The following is a 12,468-nucleotide window of genomic DNA, read 5'->3' as shown; positions in this document are numbered from 1 at the left end:
AAGAGGACTGTAGTAGGCATTTAAGTAGCGCCATACGTTCTGGGTGACGACTATGATAGGAGCGAACACATTTTGTACAGACCGTCGCATAGGTATACAGTTTCGGTCTAGTGTTTAAATAATCGATCAGCTAGCTGAGAAACATGATTAGCATTATTTAATTCTGAGAATAATTGGGCTTCTTTGAAAAAGGTTATATTTTTAATACGCTGAGAAAATGCTTTTTCAAATATCAGACCTCGTCCCTAAAATCTGCATACCCTTATCTGTAGTTGTGAATAATAAAGTTTAATGGGCCAGCATTCCACTAGATATGCTTAATTTGATTTTCACATATTACCAGTGCTTCCTTGAATATCGTTTTCAGGGGTGCAATTATTTCTGTTCCAAGATGGCCTCCAGATTTAGCAGAAACACGATATATGTCAGTCTGTTGTTCCTTTTTATGGTATGAAATGAACACAGCAGCCATGTTGAAAGAGACGCGGGATGTACTTTACTGAATGAAACTGGGTAAGGCGCATGGCTATCTGAGATTCCTGGATGTAGAAAACTCTGACTGAGCGATGTATAACTAAAATGCGTTTTGTTTGGGCTACTGCTCAGACTTAGCAGTGGTTGGGGAGAAGGACTAAAGTTGTGGAATAGGAAAAAAAGTTCGCGCTTTCTCATGGCGGGTGTTAGTCAGAGTTCTGAAGTTGTTTCACGGTGTAACGTGTGAGTAGATTAGGTGGCCTTGTTTTAGCATTTTCAGTATTTTTTCACCTTAATTTTATTTCTATAGGGAGGAGCCTTCTGTTAGCAATACACTGTTTTAACAGAAAATGAGCTGCAGGGGTGGATGTAATTGTACTTATCTTTTCTTTGTGTAGTGTCTGTTCGGTGTACCATTGCATATTGGTAGCCTTTAGGTGGTTTGGCGGTTGTCATTTTGCTTGTCGCCGGGACACCATGCCTTTCTTTTGACTAACTAATTGAATAGTCTTGGAAGAAGTAGGCATTGACACTGCCAGCTAAAGATTAAGACAGACGAGCGTAGAGCTCTCAAGTTTCCGAAGTCTATGTGTCATTAATTCATCCAGTTTAGGTTTATTTTTTTGCTTTATGGGGTCTCTGATCCTGGTTTTAGAAAGTGATAAACATGACTGACTACAAATCCCAACATGCAATAAAAAAAATCTAACCTGGATATGCTACACACGCATGGCCCCGAGAATTTGAAAGCTCTGCTGGTGTTTGGAATTTTAGGATCCTGCGCATTACTTACCATTGTTAGCTTTCTATTTACTCTTGTTTTCTTGCTTCATATTGGCAGGGCCACTGGAATTATACAATTGTGCGGCTGCAGCAGTTTTCGCATAATTATAGATTTGCTACATAATCTGCAGATATTAACACAAACATTTAGTTTCTTGCATAGACTGTTACTAAAAATGCACCGACACGAGTTGCCACGCAGCGCAAACCTCTTTGCAAAGGTTGATTATTTATATTTTAGTTGCTTGTTACTATTTTTGGTTGTTAAACTGATACTAATGAGGTGCCACCAATGCTTTGGCATTGATAACAAGTTTGAAATAATACCATCAAAAAATGTGCTTCTTTATGTCACGTATTTTGCCTTTTCTAGCTGCGTAATTTACTTAACCCTGCCGCTTAACTTGGCTCTCACTTGCTGCATAATTCCAGTGGCCCTGCTTATTAGACACCGGACCCACCCACCTCAACAACTGACTCAGCTTCCACACCCCCACCCGAAGCCTCCGCTCAGCCAACCTCGCCCTCGCCACAGTCCCCCGTATCCGAAAAACCACCGGCGGCGGCAGATCCTTCTCCTACCTCGCCGCCAAGACCTGGAACACTCTCCCCACCATCCTACGACAGACCCAGGACCTGGTGGCCTTCAGAAGACTCCTCAAGACCTGGCTCTTCGACCAGTAGCAACCCCCCTCCCCAGCGCCTTGAGACCCTTGCGGGTATGTAGCGCGCTTTACAAATGCAGTGATTGATTGATTGATTGATTAGACAGCTGCAGTTAGGCTTCCTTCCTCTTCATGTGTTTGTCCCTCTCCTGGAGCTTGGGTTCATTGCCTGTGTCCTTTCACTGCTTCCTTTGTTAGACGCTACTTTTTAGGGTCGAGCCTGCGTAGCTTGTACATGCGTATCGCTAGCGAGATGCTATAGGGGTTAGAAAAGGGCTCAGAGCCCTGTCCACGTCACGTCAGTGTTTTTCATTGGTTCGTGTGCTCACCTGTTAAAATCGGCTTGCTTTCATTAGTGGAAAGCACGCCTTTTTCCGGTGGTTAGCCCTCCTCGAGCGCAGCGACCAAGTACTGTAAACATGCGTGGCTCGCCAGGTTTGTGGACTACTTTTTTATCCATTTTCGAAGCGCGATCTCACTTGTTTAGTCTTTGTTGGTTTTTTTTGGTTACAGGAGGATGGCGCGATGGCTAGAGCTATCTCTATGCCAGATCTAATAAAAACATGACAGAAATGAGTCCCCGCCACTCGTGTTGCACTCAAAGTCACTAACACGGGTGACTGATTTTCTCCTGAAATTGCTGAGTCACGTTTCCGCAGGCATCTTGGAACACAAACTAGTATTGCAGGTTACATACAGTTCAGCATGATTTCGTGTTTTTTTTCTTTGCAAAACCATCAGCATAGCAAACCGTGTCGCGTGCAAAACAGAGACCGGAAATAGAAACTGAGGGGAAAAGTCTAATTATATTTTACCCAATAGCTTTATACTTTAATGTTACTTTGCCCAAGCACGGATAGATTGATGGATTACATCCAGCAGACAACTCCTGCTATAATTGCAGTGTGTTTTATGGTAATATGGATATTGCCATGGATGTTTTGTCTCCTGATAATTCCTGAAAATAAAGAAAGGCTTCAAGATGTATGAAACTAACTATATAAGAAACGCCAAAACCAAACACACATTTTTTTTAAATAACTATTTCATCGCCTGCTTTGTTCTACACGTATAATTTTCAACCTGTCTGTGACAGTGCTTAATTTGTGCTTGTTGTTTCCGGTACTGAGCACCGACATTTTTTTTTTTTTTTTGAGGGCCGGCGCTTATTCTTCTGCCCCAAGCATTTGCTGCGAGAAAAAGGCACACGTGGGAAAGACGGAGGAAGAGAAAATCGAAAAAGCGTCACAATGGGAGAAAGCAGAAATCTGCAAAAGTGAGCTGAAGGGGCAGGGAGTGGATTTAAATCGATTAGAGGCCCGACGTGGCTTCAGGATTACGCTTCCTCAGTAGTCCGTGTCCCCACATTTAATTGCAGCAGCCGCGTGTTTCAGAGGAGGGCTTTGAGCACTGGCAAATTTTTATTTACAAAGTAAACACTGGTCGGTGAGCAGTTTGTGGTTAAGTGTAATGTTGACGGTGGCACATGCTTGTTAAGTAAAGAAATGTGATATAATGCCAACTGGTTTAGTTGGTTTACTAACACCCCCATTTAGGAGGATCATTATTAATGCAGCCACAAAGGGTTTCGCGAATTTAGGATGTACCATAATATCACACGCAGTATTGACACCTGAAGAACTAAAGCTACATTTACACATAAAGGAATACCTATGTGGCACCTACACAGGTGCAAACACGACATGCTGTGTTTAAATGTGCAAACAACTCGACAAATGTGTAGTCAGTCAGGAAAAGGGGAAACGCCTAAATGGTTGTGGATAAACACGACAGAGACTTGCATGCATGCCAACAGACCCGAGTCAGACGGGAGCCTCGGTTTTTAAAGCAAAACAAAAAACAGCTTCAATTTAGCAGTCTCTCAATTTCAGTCAATAGCGAGAATAAATTCCCCCGATTTTTTTATTTTATTTTTATTTATTTATTTATTTGTTTCTTTATTTTCTTTCACTACCTCCTTATTTCTTGTTTCGAAATGTTGGCTTGTGTGCAGCAGGAAGAGACAATATGGCCGCCCTCACAAACAGAAATAACAGCTGCAAACTCACATCTGTGTCAGTGGCTGCTTTAAGGGGAATTCGGTCGGGCAGGCTTCGAGCAAATATAGAACCTACTCGTATAGGCCCAAAGGTCAGGGTGAGAGTCAGCAATTTAGCTCCGCTGGCTCATTACAATATCCTGCTGCTTGACCTATGCCCTCGTACACAAATATCCAAACAGTCCCGAAAGCTCTGCTATGCCATGTGGAGAGGTTCTTATTAGCCATGGGAAAGCAAAATTTCAGGCGATTGCTTATTACGGTCGAGCCTGCGCTAGCATGCGCTTGCGCATGCGTATAGCTTGCGAGACGCTGTAGTAGTTAGAAAAGGGCTTGGAGCCCCGTCCATGTCACATCAGTGTCTTTCATTGGTTTGTGGGCTTGCCCTTCAAAATCTGCTTGCTTTTATTAGTGGAAGGCATGCATCCGTCATGCCTTTCCCGGTGGTTAACCCTCCTTGAACGCAGTGACCAAGTACTGAAGCGCTTTTCATGACATCGACTCTGTTACATAGTTAATTGTACTTTTGCTGGTTACGTAGATAATGGCACTTTTGCCGATAGATATCTCTACAAGTGAACTGTAGCAGCGTGATCACGTTCTTTTTTTCCATTTAATGAAGCAAGAAAAGTCTGGTTGGGAGCTTACAACTGCTAATCGCTCTAACTTGGAGAAATACGAGACCTGTTGCATTGCAAATGCTTGTTTTTATTTGTGTTTAAGCATATTGTGGTTTTTGTTCTGCTGCCGCCGTCATGTGCTTCCCCTTTCCTTCTCTATGTTGCTTGCCCCCCACTCGCCCTGCCTTGTCCTTGTTGCTTGCCCGGTTGTCCATGTTGCTCTACCTCCCACCGTCCCTGTTGTTGCTTACCCCCTTTCTGCTTGTTATTCTCCCTCCCACTGACTATGTTGTTATCCATACCGCCTACCCCTCCCTCCGTGTTGCTTCATGCCCCTGCCCCAAAATAAGCTGGAAAAAAAGTGCTATGATGCAGCAAGCTCTGGACGCGCCATAGCATTTTTTATTTTTTATTTCAGCCATGCTGCAAATAGTTGATAACTATTTTAATGTCAGAACAGAAATGTGGCGACTGGTACAGAGAAATGTAATCCTTTTATACCCGTGGTAATCTTGCAGCTAGACATCTTTTATTAATTTGCGGGTAAGACGGTAACTAGGGGTCTTGTTCATCTCACATTTTCTTCCTTTTAGCTTCTTATACAATATCCACTACCGCTGTAAGTGTTCTAAGATAAACTAGGGATAGAAAAATGTGGACGGAAATGTAAACAGTTCATTGTACTGTTATGGCTTATTATTCACGTGGGGACATTTTCGTGTTCAGTTTTATAGGCTCAAGTGCTTGTTTTCACAACTCGCCATGTGTGTTTTGAAATGTCTCCAATCGTGAAGTAAATCACCACCTGAATGACAGTGCAAATGCCCTTATCACATTCCAATTCTGCCTTTTTCTGTCCAAGCAGCTTCCAATGTTGCCTCGTGTGCTGCTACCATTCAGGTGGCTCCCAAGTGCTCTACAACATAACTCCTAGCTATGGCACATGCAACTAACGGCCCGTTGCTGTTTCCAAGAGCTTCCTCTTGTGAGGCAGGCGTTCAATACATTTTGTAAAGTTTGTGTTGCTGTATCTCTTGTAGGAAATTTCCTCCAAGAAGTCTCTTATGCCACCTTGTCAGGCCTGAAGGGACAAAATAAATTGTATCACTCCTTTGGTATCAGCACTACCGTCCCGCATTTGAGGGACACAATAAACTGGCATTACCTGGGTTTTTACTGAATCCTCTAAACATTGTTTTCCTGTTCACCCTTGTGCTATGCTCTCATCCAGGAGAATTGAGTTCTAGTTGGAGACAGTGGAATTCCCTGGCTACAGCGTTTTCCACATAAGTATGGATTTGCCGTAATTGCAATTTAATCTACCACCTCCTAATTTGCAGATTGTAACAACACAGAAATTGTTCCTACCTCAAACGGATCAAAAGTTACTAAAGTTTCAGCTACAGAGTTTCTGATTGCTGCCTTCAGGTGTAAAACTGATTCTACCTAGTTGAGACATTCGCCGAGGCACTCCTAATGTATAAAATGGCAAAATAGCGAAGTAACACTGTCACAAAATGTACAACATTGCCCCCAAATAGTTTGATTATTATTATTTTTTACTGCATGATTTAGTCATTTGCCATAATTTAGCCCTTTCTTGCCACATATTTCCAGTGGCCCTGGTTATAGTCCCAGCTTCCCCTCTTTGGGTGATCCTGGGTAAATCATCTCATCTCTCTCTCTCTGGCCCTCATATTTCTCCACTTTTAACTTTGGAAGATATTGAAAACGAGTTCACTCGCACTGTTGAGCCATATGCAAAAATCAAAACACGTTTTGTGGTTTTAGCCTTCCTTATTACGTTTAAATGCTCTAATGTGACAGACACCCTTGGGAGTGTAAGTTGCTCCTTGTGGCAGTTTTGAACAGTTTCTGGCTTGCATCATTCTACTCCACTCCTCCTGTAAGTTACTGGTGTAAACTTGCACTGTGAGTACAGAGTTCCCGCAGATGTAGTTAAATCATTTTTGTTGCTCACTAAGACGCAGAGACCGTACACTTGGACTATGACCACAGTCTCAGTGTTCCCTCTATCAGTCTGTAAGAATCAATCTGTTATCACGCTACATATACATGTCTTACATAGCGTGGATAATGGTGGATTGCAAAACTGAGTACTGGAGCATGACTAACTCTGGAGCTCTCTAAAGTAGTGCAGTTGGTGTTCTCCCCAGTAACGCCTAATTTTTAGAAATATATAATTAGCGTTCAAGTTGATGCACATCTCCTGGAGTATCCTCCTCACCTGGACTCTGCTTGGAGTATTCAGTATGTCACTGTTCTACATAGCGGTGTTGGATGGAATTCTTAAAAGCCTCCATGTTTATATTATTGCTTCCTTGAATCAACGTTTTTGTGTACATGCTATTAATTATATGCATTCATCTGACACAGTAATTAAAATGAGTAATTGTGGATCATGATGATTACGCCACAGTTTAATCCAGCATGTTAATTGATGGGAACATCCTCATCAATGCATTTTGCCGATTTCATAAATCGTTGGAGCTTTTCATCACATGTTGCAGCAATCCCGTTGCAATTGTTGACCTCTGTATATCTGGTCCTCAACCTTCACAAGGGTAAAGTGGAGCTGCTAAATATCAAATTTAAAAATTGGAAAAAAAGTCTGAAAAACCCCTGACATACATAGAGCATACGTTTTTATCCCTCCCTTTTCTTTCACCAGTCAGACTGAACTTCACTTTTTGGTTTGCAAGAACATAGTACAATTACAGACGGTTAGTATACCATACTCTTACAGAATTTAGCTGTATTGCATACACATCTATACATTCATGGGCTAGGATGCAATGTTACATACTCTGCATGATTTAGTTCTAGATGCATGACTACACTAGAGCTACTATTTGGGATAACGTGGCACAGTAAAGAAAGCATGTGCACATGAGAATGAAGAAATGTGTGCATGCTATTACCTGTTCATTGCTTTCTTGTCTTTTCCTTTTTTTTTTTTTTTTTTTTAAACTACACGTGCGATTTTTGCCTACAAGGTATCTCATTATACAATAGTAACAAAGATGCGTAAGTATGGTAGACTTACCAAACATACAATGTACGACGACAACTGGGATCTGACAATAATTACAAAGGTCCTGATGAAGGCGTAGGACCCATTGTGGCAGCAAAGGCTGAAACATGTTGACCATTCGAGCGTGATGCCACAGACAGTTAACACGTCCAAATAACATCACCACCTTTTTAATCTTACCTCTATGCCTTTTATTAACGTAGAAGCTCACAGTCACGATATAGGAGGTAATTTTAATCTTCACTGTAGAGATTCCTCCAGCGCACTCGCAGATGGAGTCTGCACTCACCTGGAGAAGCAAATACCCAAATACAAAAGCCAAGGATGACGCCACCCAATAAGGTGCCATATTGGTGATCGAATACAGCACGAGTGGTAATTACTGGTTGAGGGTTTCAGGATAACACCTTGGGGATCCTAGTTTCCTACATCAGTATGGTTCACTCTCCTTTGATTAAAAACATTACACTTGTGGAAGCTAAGTGAACTCATCCTATGCTTCCACTCCAGTCCGTTTGATTGTTTGACAACCAGTCCTCATGCCACTTATCATTGTGTGCCTAGTTCTCTCAAACTCATCGTAGTGCCTTTTTTTTTTTTTTTTTTTTTAGCCTTCCGTCATCAGTTGATTGGCCTGTTACACACCATTTGCACCCGTATAAAACAGACTGTGATTTTGCGTAATAGGCCTTTTTAATGTTCGTAATATACAAGCCGAACAACAGAGTGCGAGTATGGAATTAGAGCAATACCAGACATAATTCGGTCACATGTTTGTAAAGTCCAATACAATTGTCATGTTATGTATTTCTTCAATCCAATCGCTGTAATCTAAAAGCAAATGTAACTTATTGAGGAATGGTCACTAAAGCTAGTGAAATGTATGGGGTGAGAAAACGTATCAAGGATGTTTGTGTGTGTGTGAATGTTGCAAGTGGTACCATGGATATGAGGACATTACATGTTCCTTATATGTTTTGCATTCTACAGTTCATGTCTTTCCGACATGATGACAACTATACATTTCCTATGTGTATGTTTCTCCTCCATTTCTCCCTGCAAAGAAGCACAAAGTGCATTTCAATAAGCATGTCCTCTCTGATGCATAGTGGGTGGCACAAACAATATAAATGTGGGCTAAGTGCAATATTTGCTTGCACCACGCATACTTTTGAGAAGTCTCAACATTTTCTTTTTTTTTTTTTTTCTTTATAGGCTTGAGAGTTGAGCCACAGGCGAGCCAGCGTAATGGGCAGAAAGAGGCATGCAGAAAGTGAGTCACCTAGCAAAAGGCCACAAAAATCCACGGATAGCTTTCATCTAAAGAAAAAGAAAGTGTGTGAGGAGGTGTCCTTGGCATCAGAAGGGATGGAGAATGAGGAACCGCAAGAAGGGGCGCCTGAGGAGAGCAGGAGGTTGGAGAGAAAACTGAAGAAAGAGCTGAAGAAGCAGATGCGAGAGGAGGATGTGTGTCCCAAACTACCTGACAACACCTCTGTGGTCTCACTGTCATCAAAAGGTATGATAAAGATGGTAGAGCCTGTGGCTGAGGAAGAGCTGACCTCCGAAGAGAGGAGGACAATTGAGAGAAAACTGAAAAAAGACCGTAAAAAGGAGGAGCGGATGCGAGCGGGAGGCCAGTGCACTGGGGCTTCTCTGTCTTCAAATGTGGTTAAAAGTGTGGTAAAGCTGGACACTGAGACAGAATTGACCCCAGAAGAGAGGAGGACAATTGAGAGAAAACTGAAAAAAGAACGTAAGAAAGAGGAAAAGAAGCTAATGCGAGAGGGTCATGTTGATGCAAAGAAAGCAGAGCCGGAGAAGCCCTCGGGCTGTGATCTGGCGCTGCAGTATCTCACCAGCTGGGCCCAGAAGGCACAGAACTGGAAGTTCCAGAAAACAAGGCAGACCTGGCTGCTGCTGCATATGTACGACACGCAGAAGATCTCCAAGGACCACTTCTTGGTTTTGCTGGACTACCTGGAGGGCCTGAGGGGCAGCGCCCGTGATCTGACTGTGCGCAAGGCTGAGACCGTGTTGAAGGACAACGAGAAGGCCCATACAGAAGACAGCGCTATGCTGGAAGTGACTGAGCGAGCCAGACAAGTGATTCAGCTGCTCTCATGAGGCCGCTTGCACCTGCAAAATTATTCTCACCAATGTCACTTGTAATAGCAACGTTAGATAGCTTAAGCTGTCCAGTGTGAGTAGGTCATACAGTTCTATTCATAAGTGTGCATGCTGGTACTTGACGTTTCTCCAAATGCAGGACTTCATGTACCGGAATCCAAAGAAAAGAAAACAGCAGAACTGGATAAAACCTCCAATATGCGACATGGTGCAACTCGCGGCCTGTATTTTGGAAGATGAATTTTAACATGTTTATTGGCTACTTTGCTAATGCTAAAGGTAAATCTTACACTGACCCACCGTTGGCCTCATTTGAGTTGGTATTCGTCTGTACAATTATCCATTAATGTAGCCTTATGTTGGTGCCACTGACTTTGGAAGTACATGTTTTCTGCCATATATGCTGTGTATCCAGAGACTCTACTGCAGTGTTTTTCAGCAACTAACTTTATACAGTCCTCGTCCATAGGTCGCACCTTCCAGGTGATGCTTCTGCAAATTATCAGTTCTTATGTTTTTGGTAATCAATTATTCTGTTGAAAGAAAATAAATCTGGAAGTATTTCCCATAAAATATTTTGTACAGTCCATGATATTCTATTATTTTGTTGACCAAAATTTATAAACCTGTTGTATTTGATGTGATGGATGTCTGGCAAAAGTTTGACTATCGTTTAACACAAACCTGTGCGCGCAATGCTGCATTTTTTTCACAGCACAATAAAAACCTTTGGTTAAGAAATACGCAGAGGGCAATAGCACTTGTAGGTGTAATTTTAAGTAATCTGTTGATATCTTATTGAAATTCTAATCTCTACATTGCTTCAAATGGGCTATATCTGTTGACGCGGCTGGCCGGCATTTAAATCATTCTATGAGTGGATATGTCTTAACATTCTTACACTATGCTGTTCATTCATCTTTGTGTTTATGGGGTAGGTTAATGTTGTCTTTGACCATCCAACCTCAAACAACCACCAACAATGACTTTTTCTTACTTCACTTGAAAGAGTCAGAGATACTTTGAACGTTTTTGAGCAAGACTATTGGCCTCCCTTTGACTGATTGGAGGCGATTACTATTTTTTGATTGTTTAGTTGGGTTGCGTCTATTTTGAGAACATAGCAGCTATTGTGATTTCATCAATGGTTTTACTAAAGGAATTATGTCAGGCAAGGTGGATCCTAGAAGGAGAAGGTGACCACAGACTCATCCATTCAGCTGGACGTGGTGTCTTTTCTGTTGCGGCGCTCTTCAGGTTTAGGTGCCTTCCAAACCAGACATTGAATGAGTGAAAAACCTGGCACTGAATATACTAATGGTTACTATAATGTGTCTATATAGTAATTGCCTTGTTATATTTTCAAGTTGATGGATGTTTATAAACATTTTTTATAATATATTGTTTATGGTGCATATCATTTGCATGAACTCCAAACCTTTATAGTATTTAATATGGTGTAGGGGGTATATAAAAAAATATGCTCTTATTTGTCACATCATGCTTCCTTTTTTTACTGAGAAGTATCTTTAAATGAAACTGTTTCTTTCAACACGTTTACATCCACAAATTTCACGCAACAATTCTCAGCCTGTTATATCCCTTAAACTCCTGCATGAGAAACTGACCTTCCAGTCACTTGTTTTTTAAATCGACATCTGTTTCTTTCTACCTACCTTCTGTCTCCCTCATCTGTATACAAGTTACTCTAAAAAAAATCATGCCTATCTGCCTTAAAGCTCTTTTGAAACATAACAATAATAATTCCAACTAGTAATTGTTCCTCATGTAGCCCCTCTAATAATCACATCAAACGAAACAAGCCCCCACGCACAGCGTGCAAACTAACCCCAATAACCAATTGACTGGCCATTAACTAGACTCTAACTAGCGTGCTACTCACTGTAAAGCGCTTCAACACCTCATCAGGGGTAGTAAGCGCTTTACAATAGATATATATATATATATATATATATATATATACACGCACACACAAGTGAAAAAATGTGTTTTCTTCTCTGTATTTTTAAAAATATAGAAAGAAGGTCTTATAGGTCACTTTTTAATGCATCTGTAGTGGTTGAGGTGGGGACTTTGAAACCTGGACATCTGGGTTCATAGCCCAGCTTTGGCATGTGACTGAAAATCTTGGCATTCTTGCAAATTATTTAATCTCAGTGTGTATAAAATTGTAAAAGTAAGAAATGTAACTCAGTTATGTGAAATGTAGTGTGTGCAATTCCCCAAGCAATGTTAGACCTTGCATTGTTTCCCAGCGCCGCCTCTCCTTACTCTGGCAATGTACAGCAGCTCTTTATCTATGTAGCTAGGTTTGCGTTGCATACATACATTCTGACTAGCCAGTATCTGTGCCAGTTAAAGGATAGGATGCTGAGAAATGGGTTAAGAATTCATTAAGCAGCTGTAGATCTGTATGTGTTTCTAGTGCAATACTAATGTTTCTTTCCAGGTGAATTTAGTGTTGTAATGTACAATGCTGCTAAGTACTAAAACCGGCCAAGCATAATATTGAGAGAGTATGTTTATTTGTAAAAACATGTGAAAATAGACCGAACACATTGAGTATGGATAGCTGTTAATAAGAAAATGGATAAACATAGATGTGCATAAACGGAGACAGAAATGTTAAAAAAAAAATGCCATAAAACCAGAAGCACTCTG

General features: G+C 41.3%; 1 protein-coding gene across 7 annotated transcripts; it reads left to right on the top strand.

The window, feature by feature from the left end:
- Positions 1-15: 15 nt before the first annotated feature.
- C7H7orf50 (chromosome 7 C7orf50 homolog) lies at positions 16-10,359 on the top strand. Of its 7 annotated transcripts, none has more exons than XM_069200607.1 (4): positions 76-92; positions 1,690-1,976; positions 3,080-3,198; positions 8,872-10,359. In XM_069200607.1, the coding sequence occupies exon 4, from the start codon at positions 8,905-8,907 to the stop codon at positions 9,781-9,783; it is 879 nt and encodes a 292-aa protein (XP_069056708.1). In that variant the 5' UTR covers positions 76-92; positions 1,690-1,976; positions 3,080-3,198; positions 8,872-8,904; the 3' UTR covers positions 9,784-10,359. The 7 variants fall into 7 exon arrangements, with proteins under 7 accessions (XP_069056713.1, XP_069056708.1, XP_069056707.1 ...); XM_069200606.1 differs by lacking the exon at positions 76-92 and adding an exon at positions 392-513; XM_069200611.1 differs by lacking the exons at positions 76-92; positions 3,080-3,198 and adding an exon at positions 392-513.
- The last annotated feature ends 2,109 nt before the right edge of the window (positions 10,360-12,468 follow it).

This window comes from Pleurodeles waltl, chromosome 7, assembly GCF_031143425.1.
Source record: "Pleurodeles waltl isolate 20211129_DDA chromosome 7, aPleWal1.hap1.20221129, whole genome shotgun sequence".
Lineage (NCBI taxonomy): Eukaryota > Metazoa > Chordata > Amphibia > Caudata > Salamandridae > Pleurodeles > Pleurodeles waltl.
This window is presented reverse-complemented; position numbering and strand designations above follow the sequence as displayed.

Bases quoted from the DNA above. Each gene is read 5' to 3' on its own strand.
- C7H7orf50 (XM_069200612.1), top strand. From the start codon at position 8,905: ATGGGCAGAAAGAGGCATGCAGAAAGTGAGTCACCTAGCAAAAGGCCA.